The sequence below is a fragment of the Bos mutus genome, chromosome 3, assembly GCF_027580195.1.
Source record: "Bos mutus isolate GX-2022 chromosome 3, NWIPB_WYAK_1.1, whole genome shotgun sequence".
NCBI classification, from domain to species: domain Eukaryota; kingdom Metazoa; phylum Chordata; class Mammalia; order Artiodactyla; family Bovidae; genus Bos; species Bos mutus.
The window spans coordinates 110,393,098-110,406,063 of record NC_091619.1 but is presented as its reverse complement, the minus strand read 5'-3'; the positions used below and the strand labels follow the sequence as shown (position 1 = coordinate 110,406,063).

Sequence of the window (12,966 nt, the reverse complement as noted above, 5' to 3'; positions counted from 1 at the left end):
CTGCCGGGTGGCCACAGTGGGACCTGAACCCATGCTAGGTTGATAAACAGCAGAGGGAGATGGGGGTGGGGAGGAAGGTGAGGGTGGCCCCAGGGTGGCCTCAGGAAGGGTCATGAGTTTGCTTGTGAGTGAAGGAGGAGGGTGAGCTGGCATTGCCACCCTGCTTCACAGACGATACATGAGGGAACAGAGGTCCAGTGAGTTTGTTGTTTCATAGGCTCAATAATCACATAATAAGCATGATAGAGAAGAAGCTGCCTCCAAAAAGCTTATTAGATTATGGATTTCTTTCTCTTTTTTCTCTCTTCTTCAAAATGAAGTTTGCTTTGTTGATTACATTATAAAATCAGACCATGAAAGAAACAATCTATGCTCATTCTTCAGTTCTCAGACAGTTGAAAGGGTAAAAAGAAAAAAGTAGGGCTTCCTTGGTGGTTCAATGGTAAAGAATTTGCCTGCCAATGCAGAAGACACGAGTTCGATCCCTAGCCAGGAAGCTCCCACGTGCCATGGAGCAGGTAAGCCCGTGCGCCACAACTATTGAGCCTGTGCTCAATAGAGCCCGGGAACCACAACTACTGAAGCCCGCCTGCCTCGAGCCTGTGCTCTGCATCAAGAGAAGCCACAGCGGTGAGAAGGCTGGCCACCACAGCTAGAGAGTAGCCCCCGCCCGACGCCACTAGAGAAAAGCCCATGTAGCAGTGAAGACCCAGCACAGCCAAAAATAAAAAAATAAAGAAACTTTTTAAAAAAAGAAAAGGAGTGAGATTCACCCTCTAATTCCACCCCCTGTTGACATCTGTGGTTGACATCATGACCTGGTTCCTTCTAAACGTTTTTCTGGGTGTGTAGAAGTGGGGCTCCCTCTATGGATGAGTCTCCCACCCATTCTTCGCCAGGAAGCAGTCCTGAGTCACCACCCTTGGCAGCTGTCGGAGCTCTGAAGAATGGATGACCTCTCGTGTTTGACCTTGGACACGAGGGCGTCTCCAGCTTCACTATTGTGAGCAGGCGAGAGATCTCCGAAAGGGTGCTGGCCACCTTTGCATCTGGAGAATTTCCTGGTGGTCCAGTGGTTAGGACTTGGAGCTTTCACTGCTGAGGGTGAGGACTCGATCCCTGCTTGGGGAACTAAGATCCTGCAAGTTGTGCATTGTGGCCAAAAATAAAATAAAACCTTTACATCTGTCTGAGGGGCCTCCCTCATAGCTCAGCTGGTAAAGAATCCACCTGCAATGCCGGAGACTTTGGTTCAATTCCTGGGTTGGAAAGATCCTCTGAAGAAGGGATAGGCTACCCATTCCAGTATTCTTGGGCTTCCCTGGTAGCTCAGCTGATAAAGAATCTGCCTGCAATGTGGGAGACCTGGGTTCAATCCCTGGGTTGGGAAGATCCCCTGGAGAAGGGAAAGGCTACCCACTCCAGTATTCTGGCCTGGAGAATTCCATGGATTGTATGGCCCATGGGGTCGCAAAGAGTCAGACACGATGGAGCAACTTGCACTTTCATCTGTCTGAGAGTGGGGAAAGGTGAGCCCTGGGTGTCGACCACTGGCCCTCCTCTCGTCTTCTTTGCCCGGTGTCCCAGGCCATGTTCGAGCTCATCACTTCTGAGGCCTCCTACTATAAAAGCCTGAACCTGCTGGTGTCCCACTTCATGGAGAACGAGCGGCTGAAGAAGATCCTGCACCCGTCCGAGGCCCACATCCTCTTCTCCAACGTGCTGGACGTCATGGCCGTCAGCGAGCGGTGAGCCAGTGCCCTGATCCTTGTGGGGCACCTTCCAGTCCCTCCTTCTCACCCGGGGTGAGGCTGGGGCTGGTGGTGCATGCCTGCTACACTGGCTTCTCTGCTTTTGAATGTTTGGAGTTTTCTGTAATAAGCTATAACTAAACTGTTATTGTTGTTCAGTCGCTAAGTCGTGTCTGACTCTTTGCGACCCCATGGACTGCAGCACACCAGGCTTCTCTGTCTTTCACTATCTCCTGGAGCTTGCTCAAACTCATGTCCATCAAGTCGGTGATGCCATCCAACCATCTCATCCTCTGTCGTCCCCTTCTCCTGCCCTCAGTTTTCCCAGCATCAGGGTCTTTTCCAGTGAGGTAGCTCTTCCCATCAGGTGGCCAAAGCATTGGAGCTTCAGCTTCAATGTCAGCCCTTCCAATGAATATTCAGGACTGATCTCCTTTAGGATGGACTGGTTGGATCTCCTTGCAGTCCAAGGGACTCTCAAGAGTCTTCTCCAACACCACAGTTCGAAAGCGTCCGTTCTTCGGCACTTAGCCTTCTTTATGGTCCAACTCTCACATGAAAAGATGAAAAGGCAAAAGATAAACCTAAATACATAAACCCAGAGACCTGCCACCCTCCCAGCAACAAGGCCAGTTGCGTCCCCCCGGACAGAACTGCTGCCTGCGGGTCCCTCCCATCGGCGCAGGTGCTCGTGTGTCCTGCGCCTGCACTGCACACAGTGGTGTCCAGGTGACATGCTCTTTATCCTGAGGCCACAGGCCCTGGCTTGGCGCACGCAGGGCCCAAGATCCCCTGAGGGCAAGTCGGAGCGCAGTCCTGGAGTTACACTTTCTCCTCTACAGTTACATGGAAGTCGTGATTGGACCTGTGCTTAGATTTTGGCTCAAGAAGGATGGGATGTGCTTAAGTGGAGGAGGGATAGACATCTATTGACTGATCATTGCAAAGAAGAGCTCCAGCCATTCTGTTAGGATAAGAGATCCATTTACCATTTGCACCTTATTCTGTGGAGGTTTGCAGCTAAAACTCAGCTTTTTATCAGCAGACCCGACCGCCCCTGTTCCGATGAGAAGTAGCACTTGGGCAGCAGCAGCCCCCTGCTCCCCATGTGGCTCTCCGTGGACCCTCCGGAGTGGGTCCCCCTGCACATGGACACCCCACCTTCCTATTTGCAGCCCCCAGATCCTGTGGCAGTCCCCCCACCAGATGGGCTCAGGGAGGCGAGACCTGACTGAGGCCAGTGCCATCTTGGAGGCCCCTCGGCCTCTGCCACCGCACCCCCATGCTGCAGGAGGGGTGTCTATCTGTTTACATATTTGTTTCTATGTTATTATGGAATATCCCAAACATGCAGAAGTAGAAACAGCAGAACAAGCCCGCATTGCAGCATGTCGATTCACCTATGGCCCCATCCGCCCCCCAACCCCGCCACCCACGGGAGCATTCCAAACTTAATTCCCATCGTCATCTCACTTCATAAACACATCAGTACGCATGTACGGAGGAGGTCTCTTTAGCAAATGTTCCTAATGTTATCATCTACCAGAAAACCTGAACAAGTAATTCCTTGATGTGATAGAACACGCCCCCTCGGTGGGACCCCGTCCTGTCGTGTTGGTTTGGCGAGGATGTGTCCTCAGTCTCCCCCCCGCTTCCCTAACCCAGCCGCCTCCCGCCAGGTTTCTGTTGGAGCTGGAGCGCCGGATGGAGGAAAACATCGTCATCTCGGACGTGTGTGACATCGTGTACCGCTACGCCGCTGACCACTTCTCCGTCTACATCACCTACGTCAGCAACCAGACCTACCAGGAGCGGACCTATAAGCAGCTGCTGTGAGTGTGGCCAGGGGCGGGATCATCGCAGAGGCGAGGCCCGGGCAGCCCCCTCCTCCGACGCTGGCCCTGAGCTGTGGTCCCTGGACCTCTGCTTTCCCGGGACGGCATCCAAGGCTGGCACGTGCTGGGGCTTTTGGTGCCACCAGGGAAATGGTGACCCTGGGACCGTTGGCCATAGCACCCACTGGACCTGTGTCCAGATGGCCACGCAGGGCTCTGCGAGGTTTAGAAAAGGGAGCTTGAGGCCATGAGGACCAGTCGAGGCCCAGGACAGCAGGAGAGTGGTTTGAATCAGAGACAAAGGCAAGGATTGGGGAGGGAGTCTTTTTGGTGATTCTCCAGCATCTGGATTGCGTGTGTGCTCTGTCATGTCCGACTTTTTGTGACCCTATGGACTGTAGCCCGCCAGGCTCCTCTGTCCATGGGATTCTCCAGGCCAGTATACTGGAGTGGGTTGCCATGCCCTCCTCCAGGGGATCTTCCCAACCCAGGGATCAAACCAGCGTCTCCTGCATTGGCAGGTGGGTTCTGTACCACTGCACCACCTTGAAGCCCTCTCCAGCCAAAGCCCTTGAATTTTACTAATCTGTCCCCTTTGTAAACTTCCTTGGGGTTTCCGTTGAGAGAAGTTTTTCATCAACTTGCCGCTTTTGAGTTCTTCACATTTTCTGTGCCATGTTTCGACCACAGTTTAAACGATGATACGTTCTTAGCACACTCAACGGGCCCCAAAGGACTCTCCGGGTGGTGACTCTGGACTTTATGCTTTGCTGGGTCTTTTCATCAGTGCAGTTCACTGGGGGTGTTTTAAAGGTTGAGCCCTCGGGGATTTAGGTGTTTGACATTTGGGGTTTGCAGTGGGGATGTGAGGGAATCCGGATGCCGGTTTTGAGGATAAGCATTGAGAAGACAGTCACACAGGAAGCGAGGACTCTGGATATTGCAGTGCCCCGGGATCCACTGGTGTGGCCCGTGAGAGCAGACTCTCGGGGCTGAGTGCCATGTCCCTGATGTCAGGCAGTCCTGGGCCAGCATCTGCCCTCCAGCCGTGGTTTCCACTGCCCAACCCATCTGCAGAAGAGACATCCCCGCCGGGCAGGAGCAGCCCAGGTTCTCCCTGCAGCCGTCTCCAGCCTGCCGCCTGCTTCTGTCACTACGTGGGTTCACCTTGCCATCATTTCCTGCTGGGAAAATCGTTGAATTATGTATCTGATTCATAGTCTTGGCCATACAAGGAGTTCTTGCCTTCCCACACAACAACATATTTTGCTAAGTTTTCATGGGCTGGGCATGTGAAGTCACTATTGTTATTTGACTTGTACATGAACAGTTTGTTTTGCAGAGAAAAAAAAGAGAGAAAGAATAGATGCATGGACGCATCCTCTGCCCGTGGGCTGTCTGGTTCCTACGAGGCTGTGCATGGGGAGGAAGCCTCTCCAACTCATGCCTCCTACAAGCCGGAGAGGGCTTCCCAGGTGGTGCTAGTGGTAAAGAACCTGTCTGCCAATGCAGGAGACATAAGAGATGCGGGTTCCATCCCTGGGTTGGGAAGATCCCCTGGAGGAGGGCATGGCAACCCACTCCAGGATCCTTGCCTGGAGAATCCCCAGACAGAGGAGCCTGGCGGGCTACAGTCCATGGGTACGCATAGAGTTGGACACAGCTGAGGCAGCTCAGCACGCACGCATGCACCGACGCTCTCGTCTGTGTGCCCAGCCAGGAGAAGGCAGCCTTCCGGGAGCTGATCGCGCAGCTGGAGTTGGACCCCAAGTGCAGGGGGCTGCCCCTCTCCTCCTTCCTCATCCTGCCTTTCCAGAGGATCACACGCCTCAAGCTGTTGGTCCAGGTACCCGACTCTCTCCCTCTACCACCGCCCCCGACTTCAGCTGCCGCCTGTTTCCTTTGGTCAGTCCAGGTCTCTGCGGGCTTTCTGAGAAGTGCATGTGCTCCACAAATCCTAATTAAGCTCCTCCTGTGTGCCAAGCAGTGGGAGACTCAGCCCCTGCTGCCGGAGAGCCAGACCCTGGTGGGGAGAGAGAGACACACACACAGCCAGGAAGTGGCCATGGCTGAGGACTGTGAATCAGGGTGACATGATAGGGGTGACGGCCTGGCCCACTCCCAGGGTGGGGATCGGGAAGGGCTCTCAGATGAGTGACATTTAAGCGAAGACTTGCCTGACAGGGAGGAGCCATTCATCTGACGGGGAACTGCTTTCAGGCAGAGGTCCTGGGGCAGAAAGGTCCACAGACGGGTCGGCCGGCCGTGAGCTGGGGAACGTGATGGGAGTGAGTGTGGCGATGTGGGCAGAGGCTGGTCAGGGGCCTGCGGGGCCAGCTGAGGCATTGGATTCTATCCCCTGTGATGGGGGTCACTCCTTTTAGTGGACGTTGGTTAAGAGCTCAAAGCAGCTGCCGCGTGGAGAGTGCCAGGCAGGAGGGCAAGAGCGGAAGTGGGAGCAAAAGTTCACGAGCAATTCGAGAAAGGCGGGCTGGCGGCATTGAGGTGCGGCATCCTGGAGGGACATCAGTGAACTGAGCCCTGCACTTGCTACCGTGGAGAAGGAAGGAAGGGGAATCTTTGGTTTGAGCAGCTGGACTGATGATGCTGTTTCCCGAGGTGGGGAGGTCAGCATTCGGTTTTGGACCATTGGGAGGACTTTGAGCCGTTGAACATCCGAGTTTAGAGACAAAGGGATAAGTCAGGGTGGGTGCTCTTGGCACCCAGCTGGCATAAACCAGGTTTCATCCCAATGAGACAAGGTGGACCTGAGCCACACTGTCCACTAGGAGATGGATTTGCGGTTAGGGATGGTTAAAGGAGCGGTTTGCTGAGCGCCACCCCCAGCTTGGTAAGGGAGGGGTAGGGCGGTGCCAGAGCTGACTGCGTGTCGCTGGCTTGGTTGCCGGGCAGAGACGGGCAGGTGACTACACAGAGTGGGCTGGGGGCCTGCAGCTGAGGGATGTCCCGAGGTGGGTCTGGTCTGGAGCTCAGGAGAGAGTGAAGAGCATACCTATCACCCTGGTGGACACCTGGTGGGGGTGATCCTACACTGTGTGGGTAGCTGGAGATGTTTGTTCTGAAGCCACCATGTGGGGCAGCCTGGATGGGGCGAGAGGGGGTGGACTGTGCTGAGATGTGCCCAACCCTCCTATGGGGTGAGAGCAGGTCCAAACTATGAGCATGAGGAGACCCGGGAGGCAGGAATCGTGTAAAATATGAAGAGCAATGCAAAAATTGCCATTTATAGGCGAAATTCAAAACAACCCAACTACTGGAAAAAAGACTTTTTCTTTCAATAAAACCAGAGTGAACAAAACCTCCGGGTCATTGCTACTTAGCTTCAGATGACAGGCCCACTCTTGCTGCTGCAAACGTTGAGCTCGATTCGGGACGGGCAACCCTGAGTGACCCTCCCCAGGCTGCTGGTCCTGCCTTCCCGCCTCCCTGCTTCCACGTGGTCAGTCCCTTTGCTTCGGTCTCTGCTGTAAGGAGATTGGGGCTCTGGCATGGCCCTCGTAGTTAGTCCTGGGGGAGACCTCGACTCACCTTAGAGCCAGGCAAGGCTTGTGTGCAATGCTCGGCCCCCGGGTCGGTGGAAGGTTCTCTCGCCCCATGTCTGCGCTCTTCGTGGGGGGTGTCACAGCCATGTGAGGCTGCTGGGACCAGCGGGGAGGGCACCATGCGGGGTGGGGGGGAGCGGAGGAACAGCCGTCCACGATGAAACCAAGTGCGGACTCTCCCTGTGCCCAGAACATCCTGAAGAGGGTGGAGGAAAGGTCTGAGCGCGAAGGCACCGCCTTGGACGCCCACAAGGAACTGGAGCTGGTGAGTCGTGCTTCCTCCTTGCGCGTTTCCCAGTAAACTGTCTTCTCCTCTAGACCCACCTCCCTGTCCTGCTCCCTCCTGTCTTGGTATTGTCTTTGGAAGATGCAAATTCACTTTCATATTTGCTCTGGCAATTCAGAAAAGTCACCGGGTCCAAAAAATGTCAGGTGGGGCCTGCACAGGCAGAGGGCTTCCTTCTCTGCACAGGCTGCCGCCGTGCGGGGTGGACCAGGCCCCCAGCGGGCGCCCTTTACCCACAGACATGGTTGTGGACCTCTCCCGCCAAGCCACACCACTGCTTCCATCACGGCCCTCGGAGGCCTCGCCTTCATCCTTGCCCGTTTCCAGTGTCAAAAAAGCTCCGGCTTTTCCCTCCCCGCCCACGTTCTGAGGACAGTTCTGGCTCTTCTTAGGCCCTGGGCAGCTCTGTCCTGGGGTTCCTACTGCAGTCCCCTCCATCCCACCTCTCCCATTCCCACCTCTCTCCCAGCCCTCAGCCCTAGAGCTGCAGGAGATGTGCCTGCCCTGCCAAGTTGGGCCTTTGCTGCCCCAGAGTGGAGAGAAACCATCTCCGCTCTTGATCCTCGACCAGAAGAGCTTCCTCCTGGAAGCTGTCAGCAGAGCACATGCTGGGCGGGACGGGTCGGCGGATGTTCAAGGATTTGTCTTAAAACGTTTGTCTTACAGTGCCGCCACGTGTGTTTGCTCCTGGTGTCCACTGGCGCTGCGAGCCCACTCTTGGCATCTGTGCGGCAGGCCACTCTGTCGTGCTGGTGACCCTATAACAGCGCCTGGTGTTAAGAATTCTTTCCCACTCAGCGTACCAGCGGCAGCAGCTTAGTAAAAGGACTAGCCTCCATAGCTGTCGGGTGGTGGTTCTGAGCCATTTCTGAAAGGTTGTTGCTGAGCCATGAAAGACGCCGGGATTCTTGGCCTCCGGAGGAGATGAATTCAATCCGGGGCCAGTGATGAGGCTTGATCATCAGAGCTTTTCGTGTGATAAAGTTTTATTAAAGTATAAAAGAGATAGACAAAGCTTCTGACATAGACATCAGAAGGGAGCAGAAAGCGTGCCCCCTTGCTAGTTTTTAGCAAACTGCTTTATGTCGGTTCAGTTCAGTTCAGTCACTCAGTCGTGTTCTACTCTTTGTGACCCCATGGACTGTAGCACACCGGGCTTCCCTGTCCATCACCAACTTCCGGATTTTATTCAAACTCATGTCCATCGAGTCGGTGATGCCATCCAGCCATCTCATCCTCTGTCGTCCCCTTCTCGTCCCGCCTTCAATCTTTCCCAGCATCAGGGTTCTTTCAAATGAGTCACTTCTTCACATCAGGTGGCCAAAGTATTAGAGTTTCAGCTTCAGCATCAGTCCTTCCAATGAATATTCAGGACTTTGTCTGTTAGAAAGCTATTAATCAGATAAGAGAGACACCTCAAAGCTGAGGCAGTTTCACCAGGCCTCTGTCCCACGATATGCATTTTTGAGATAGGATGGAATGGGGTGTGTCATTCCTCGGCCATAAAACAATTGATATGAATGCTGGTTTATTGAGCCATTATCAGCCCAAGGTTTGAGAAAAGAAAAAAAGTTCATCTTAGGTGGAACCATTTTGAATAAAGGCAAATTCCAAAGCAAATACATAGTTTCATTAACATAGCATAAGAAACGGAGAAGGCAATGGCACCCCACTCCAGTACTCTTGCCTGGAAAACCCCATGGATGGAGGAGCCTGGTAAGCTGCAGTCCATGGGGTCGCTAAGAGTTGGGCACAACTGAGCGACTTCACTTTCACTTTTCACTTTCATGCTTTGGAAAAGAAAATGGCAACCCACTCCAGTGTTCTTGCCTGGAGAATCCCAGGGATGGGGGAGCCTGGTGGGCTGCTGTCTATGGGGTCACACAGAGTTGGACACGACTGAAGCGACTTAGCAGTAGCAGTAAGAAAACCACATTGGTTAGCTCAAAGCTTGAGAGAAGTTCAGGTAGAACCAGGTGTCGTCATGGCAACACAGAACTTTAAGAGAAACCTCCTTTTAATTTTGTATAGGGGAGGAAAAAAATCTGACACATGTTGTTTTGTTTCTTCCTGCCACTTAAGGGAGAGATAAAAAAATGTCTGACTCTTGCAGCCTGTTTCCTCCGTTTGGAGACCCCTGGGCTCCCTGCCTGTTACCCTCTCACTTTGAGCCACGAGGACTTTGTAACTGAATGCAGTCATTTCTCCCCAGGTCTCTCCTTCTGTCGTTCACTCCAGGCCAGGTGGCCGCAAAATCCCTCTGGCAACTATACCCTTTGAATACTGGGGGAAATGGCACTTCCCTGCCAGCCTAGTTGAGGAAAGGCTGGCGCCTTGAGCGGGCTGGTCAGGGAGGGCCAGTTGCCCGCCAGCCTGGCTGCCTCTGCCCAGGCCCTCTGCCACACCTGGTCACACGCAGCTGGTCAGGCGGGAGCTCCATCGCAGCTCCCACGGGGCCCCAAGCGGTCTCGGGGCACCTGCAAGTGTTCTCTGTTTTCAAGTTGTTTTTTGCCTTCCTCTCCCTTTTTATTTCCTTGTAATGAAAGGTATACTCTTGCTTCTTATTATCATTTTTTATAAAGGTGGGGTTTTTTCCCCTAATTTATAAAAACAGTGAATACGGATTCACACACTGTTCATAAGCAGAAAGGCGGCAAGGATCCGCAGTTCTCCCACACCCCCTGCCAGCACGCTGGAGCCCACCCTTCCAGATGGACGCCTGCACACATGGTTGTATTCCCTGCAAAAGGGGCTTGTGGCTTACAAGCTGGCTTTGCCCTCCATTTCGGCGCTCGTGGGTGTCCCTGGTGGCTCAGCGGTAAAGAATCTGCCGGCCAGTGAGAGAGACCCTGGTTTGATCTCTGGGTCGGGAAGATCCCCTGGAGAAGGGAATGGCTACCCACTCCAGCATTCTTGCCTGGAGAATCCCATGGACAGAGGAGCCTGGTGGGCTACAGTCCTTGCAGTTGCAAAGAGTCGGACACGACTTAAGTGACTAACACATTCTCTCGAGCTTTTTTTCATGACTTCAGAATACAGGGTTATGTGGCTTTACAAGCACTAATCAATCCCAGTTGCCGCATCGGCAGACATTTAGGTTGAGGACAGCTTTCCTCGTTCCAACCACTGCAGGGGATACCCCATACACGCACCTCTGGGCGCTGTCTTCCTTCCTGCATGCTGAGCGCCAGGCCCTGTTCTCAACACCTGTGATCCGGAGCGGATATCGAGTCCTTGGAACAAGGTCGCAGAAAATCTGCTTTCATTTGGCCTCTTGGTACCCGGGTGGCCTCCCAGGAAGCTTGGGGGGACCTGTGCTCCCCTTGCAGCACGTGACAGAGCCCGAATCCCAGGCCTCAGGCATTTCCAGGCTGACAGATGAGACAGGACATCCTGCTGAAAACCGTTCTCTTAGGTGATGCAAGGGGTCAGCATTGCTTTCTGTGTTCTCTGGAGTCTGCGTCCCGCCAAGGACAAGGCCCCAGCTTTCTCCACTGGAACTGAGACCCCACTGAGACTGGCCAGTCAGTGTCTCAGCTGTGGCCTGAGTACCCGAAGGACGTGGCCAGAGACCGCTGGCTGCATGTGGCCTGATGTGTCTGCCTTCCTGTTCCAGGTGGTGAAAGCGTGCAACGAGGGCGTCAGGAAGATGAGCCGCACGGAGCAGATGATCAGCATCCAGAAGAAGATGGAGTTCAAGATCAAGGTCAACCATGCGTCCCCGGCCCCGCCCGCCGGCCTGGGGCACAGGCCACTGGCCAGGCCCGCTGAATGGCCATGCTTGGGTCTCAGCATGGTGCCACCCCCACTGAGGCCCTCCCTGACCCCCTAGCGGAGGGCCCTCCCCTGCCCCCCATCACCAGGCCATCGCACTGGCCTAGACTGTTTTCTTGCGGGGCAGTGCAGGGACCCAGAAGCGGCCTGCTCTCAGTTACCGGCTGCGTGACCTTGAACAGTCAGCTTGAAAGAAGAACAGGACATGAACCAGTCCAGGGGTTCTTAATCCTGGGCGATTTGAAAATCAGGTGGAAGTTACCCACCTTCTTCCCCAATTTTGTGTAAAGCTTCAGGCACCAGTGACCCTAAGGGCTCCCAGGGTTTCTGGTGACGTGGGCAGAAGGGCATGGTGCCTACCGAGGGTCTGTGAGGTCACGCTGGTTCTTTGGGCACCGAGCCTCAGTTGAAGATGCAGACCTCGGGGTGGTGGGGAGGCCTCACGTAGCTCCACTTGCTGGCTGAGTGCTGAGTGCCGAGTAATCGCCCCAGAGCCGTGGAGTGGGGGAATGCAGGCCCGGCCTCCTCGCCCTGGGGTCCCAGTTCTCCCCTCTCCCCTGGGAACTTGAACCCTCCTTTGATTCTGCATCACTCAGGCTGAGCCTGGTGAGGCATGATAGCACACACAGGCACCCACGTGTACACACACACCCCCGTGAGTACAGACGCATACAGGACACACAGACACACTTGGACACAAGCACGTATACATAGACGCACACGAGGACACACAAACAACAGACAAGTACACAGCTGCCCACTCAGGCGCACACACACACACACACACCCTTCCCGCGTGTGCCCAGCACCCACCCATCCCTCCCACCAGTGCCCGTGTCCTGGGCCCAGTGTGGTCCCCAACACCCGTTACCACAGTTACCGCTCCAGTCGGAGTACCAGGGGAGCTGGGGCAGGGTGCGGAGGGCACAGCCTCCCCTGACATGCCCCCCCCCCCGCCCCCCAGTCGGTGCCCATCATCTCGCACTCCCGCTGGCTGCTGAAGCAGGGCGAGCTGCAGCAGATGTCCGGCCCCAAGACCTCGCGGACCCTGCGGACCAAGAAGCTCTTCCGGGAGATTTACCTCTTTCTCTTCAACGACCTGCTGGTGATTTGCCGGCAGATTCCAGGGTGAGCGGCAGGCGGGAGGGGCGGGGAGTCACCGGGGCCTGGGGGCAGTGCCCTGGGCCTTCGGGCAAGTTTATTTAAACCCCTGGGCTTCGCTGGTTTTTCCCTCCTGCCAACTGCGGGTGGTTCTCCTAAGTATTGCAGCTCAGTGCCTGCTGCCCGGGGTGTGCCCAGCAGCTCCTGTGTCAGGGGTGCAGACCCCTTGTCCACCGTCCACGCCAGGGGTGGGGGCGGGTGGGGGGCTGGGGGTGAGGGGGACAGGCGTCAGGTGGGGAGCTTCCGAAGGCGGTGAGGAGCGGCCGCAGTGGGGCCGGTCCCGCTGGCCAGGGCTGGGGTGGGAGGTCTCCGGGGAATCCGAGCGTCCTGGGGACCAACAAGCCCCTCCTGCCACCTGGGTCCCCAGAGACAAGTACCAGGTGTTTGACTCGGCCCCGCGAGGCCTGCTGCGCGCGGAGGAACTGGAGGACCAGGGCCAGACGCTGGCCAACGTCTTCATCCTACGGCTGCTCGAGAACTCAGACGATCGGGAGGCCACTTACATGCTGAAGGCGTCCTCTCAGTGAGTGCCCAGGGCGGCCGTCCCCTTTCCTGGGGCTCACTGTCCGCCCAGCTCCCGTGTTTCCTCCCCCAGG

The 12,966-nt window shown here is 55.5% G+C and overlaps 1 protein-coding gene across 1 annotated transcript in view; it reads left to right on the top strand.

Annotated features, from left to right (window-relative positions):
- The window catches only part of NGEF (neuronal guanine nucleotide exchange factor), a 48,423-nt gene that overhangs the window by 31,594 nt on the left and 3,863 nt on the right, over positions 1 to 12,966 (top strand). The window contains exons 4-10 of the mRNA XM_070365365.1: positions 1,588 to 1,748; positions 3,431 to 3,583; positions 5,303 to 5,432; positions 7,340 to 7,414; positions 11,052 to 11,141; positions 12,174 to 12,337; positions 12,738 to 12,893. Coding sequence (XP_070221466.1) covers positions 1,588 to 1,748; positions 3,431 to 3,583; positions 5,303 to 5,432; positions 7,340 to 7,414; positions 11,052 to 11,141; positions 12,174 to 12,337; positions 12,738 to 12,893 — 929 coding nt within the window. The remainder of the gene's footprint in view (positions 1 to 1,587; positions 1,749 to 3,430; positions 3,584 to 5,302; positions 5,433 to 7,339; positions 7,415 to 11,051; positions 11,142 to 12,173; positions 12,338 to 12,737; positions 12,894 to 12,966) is intronic.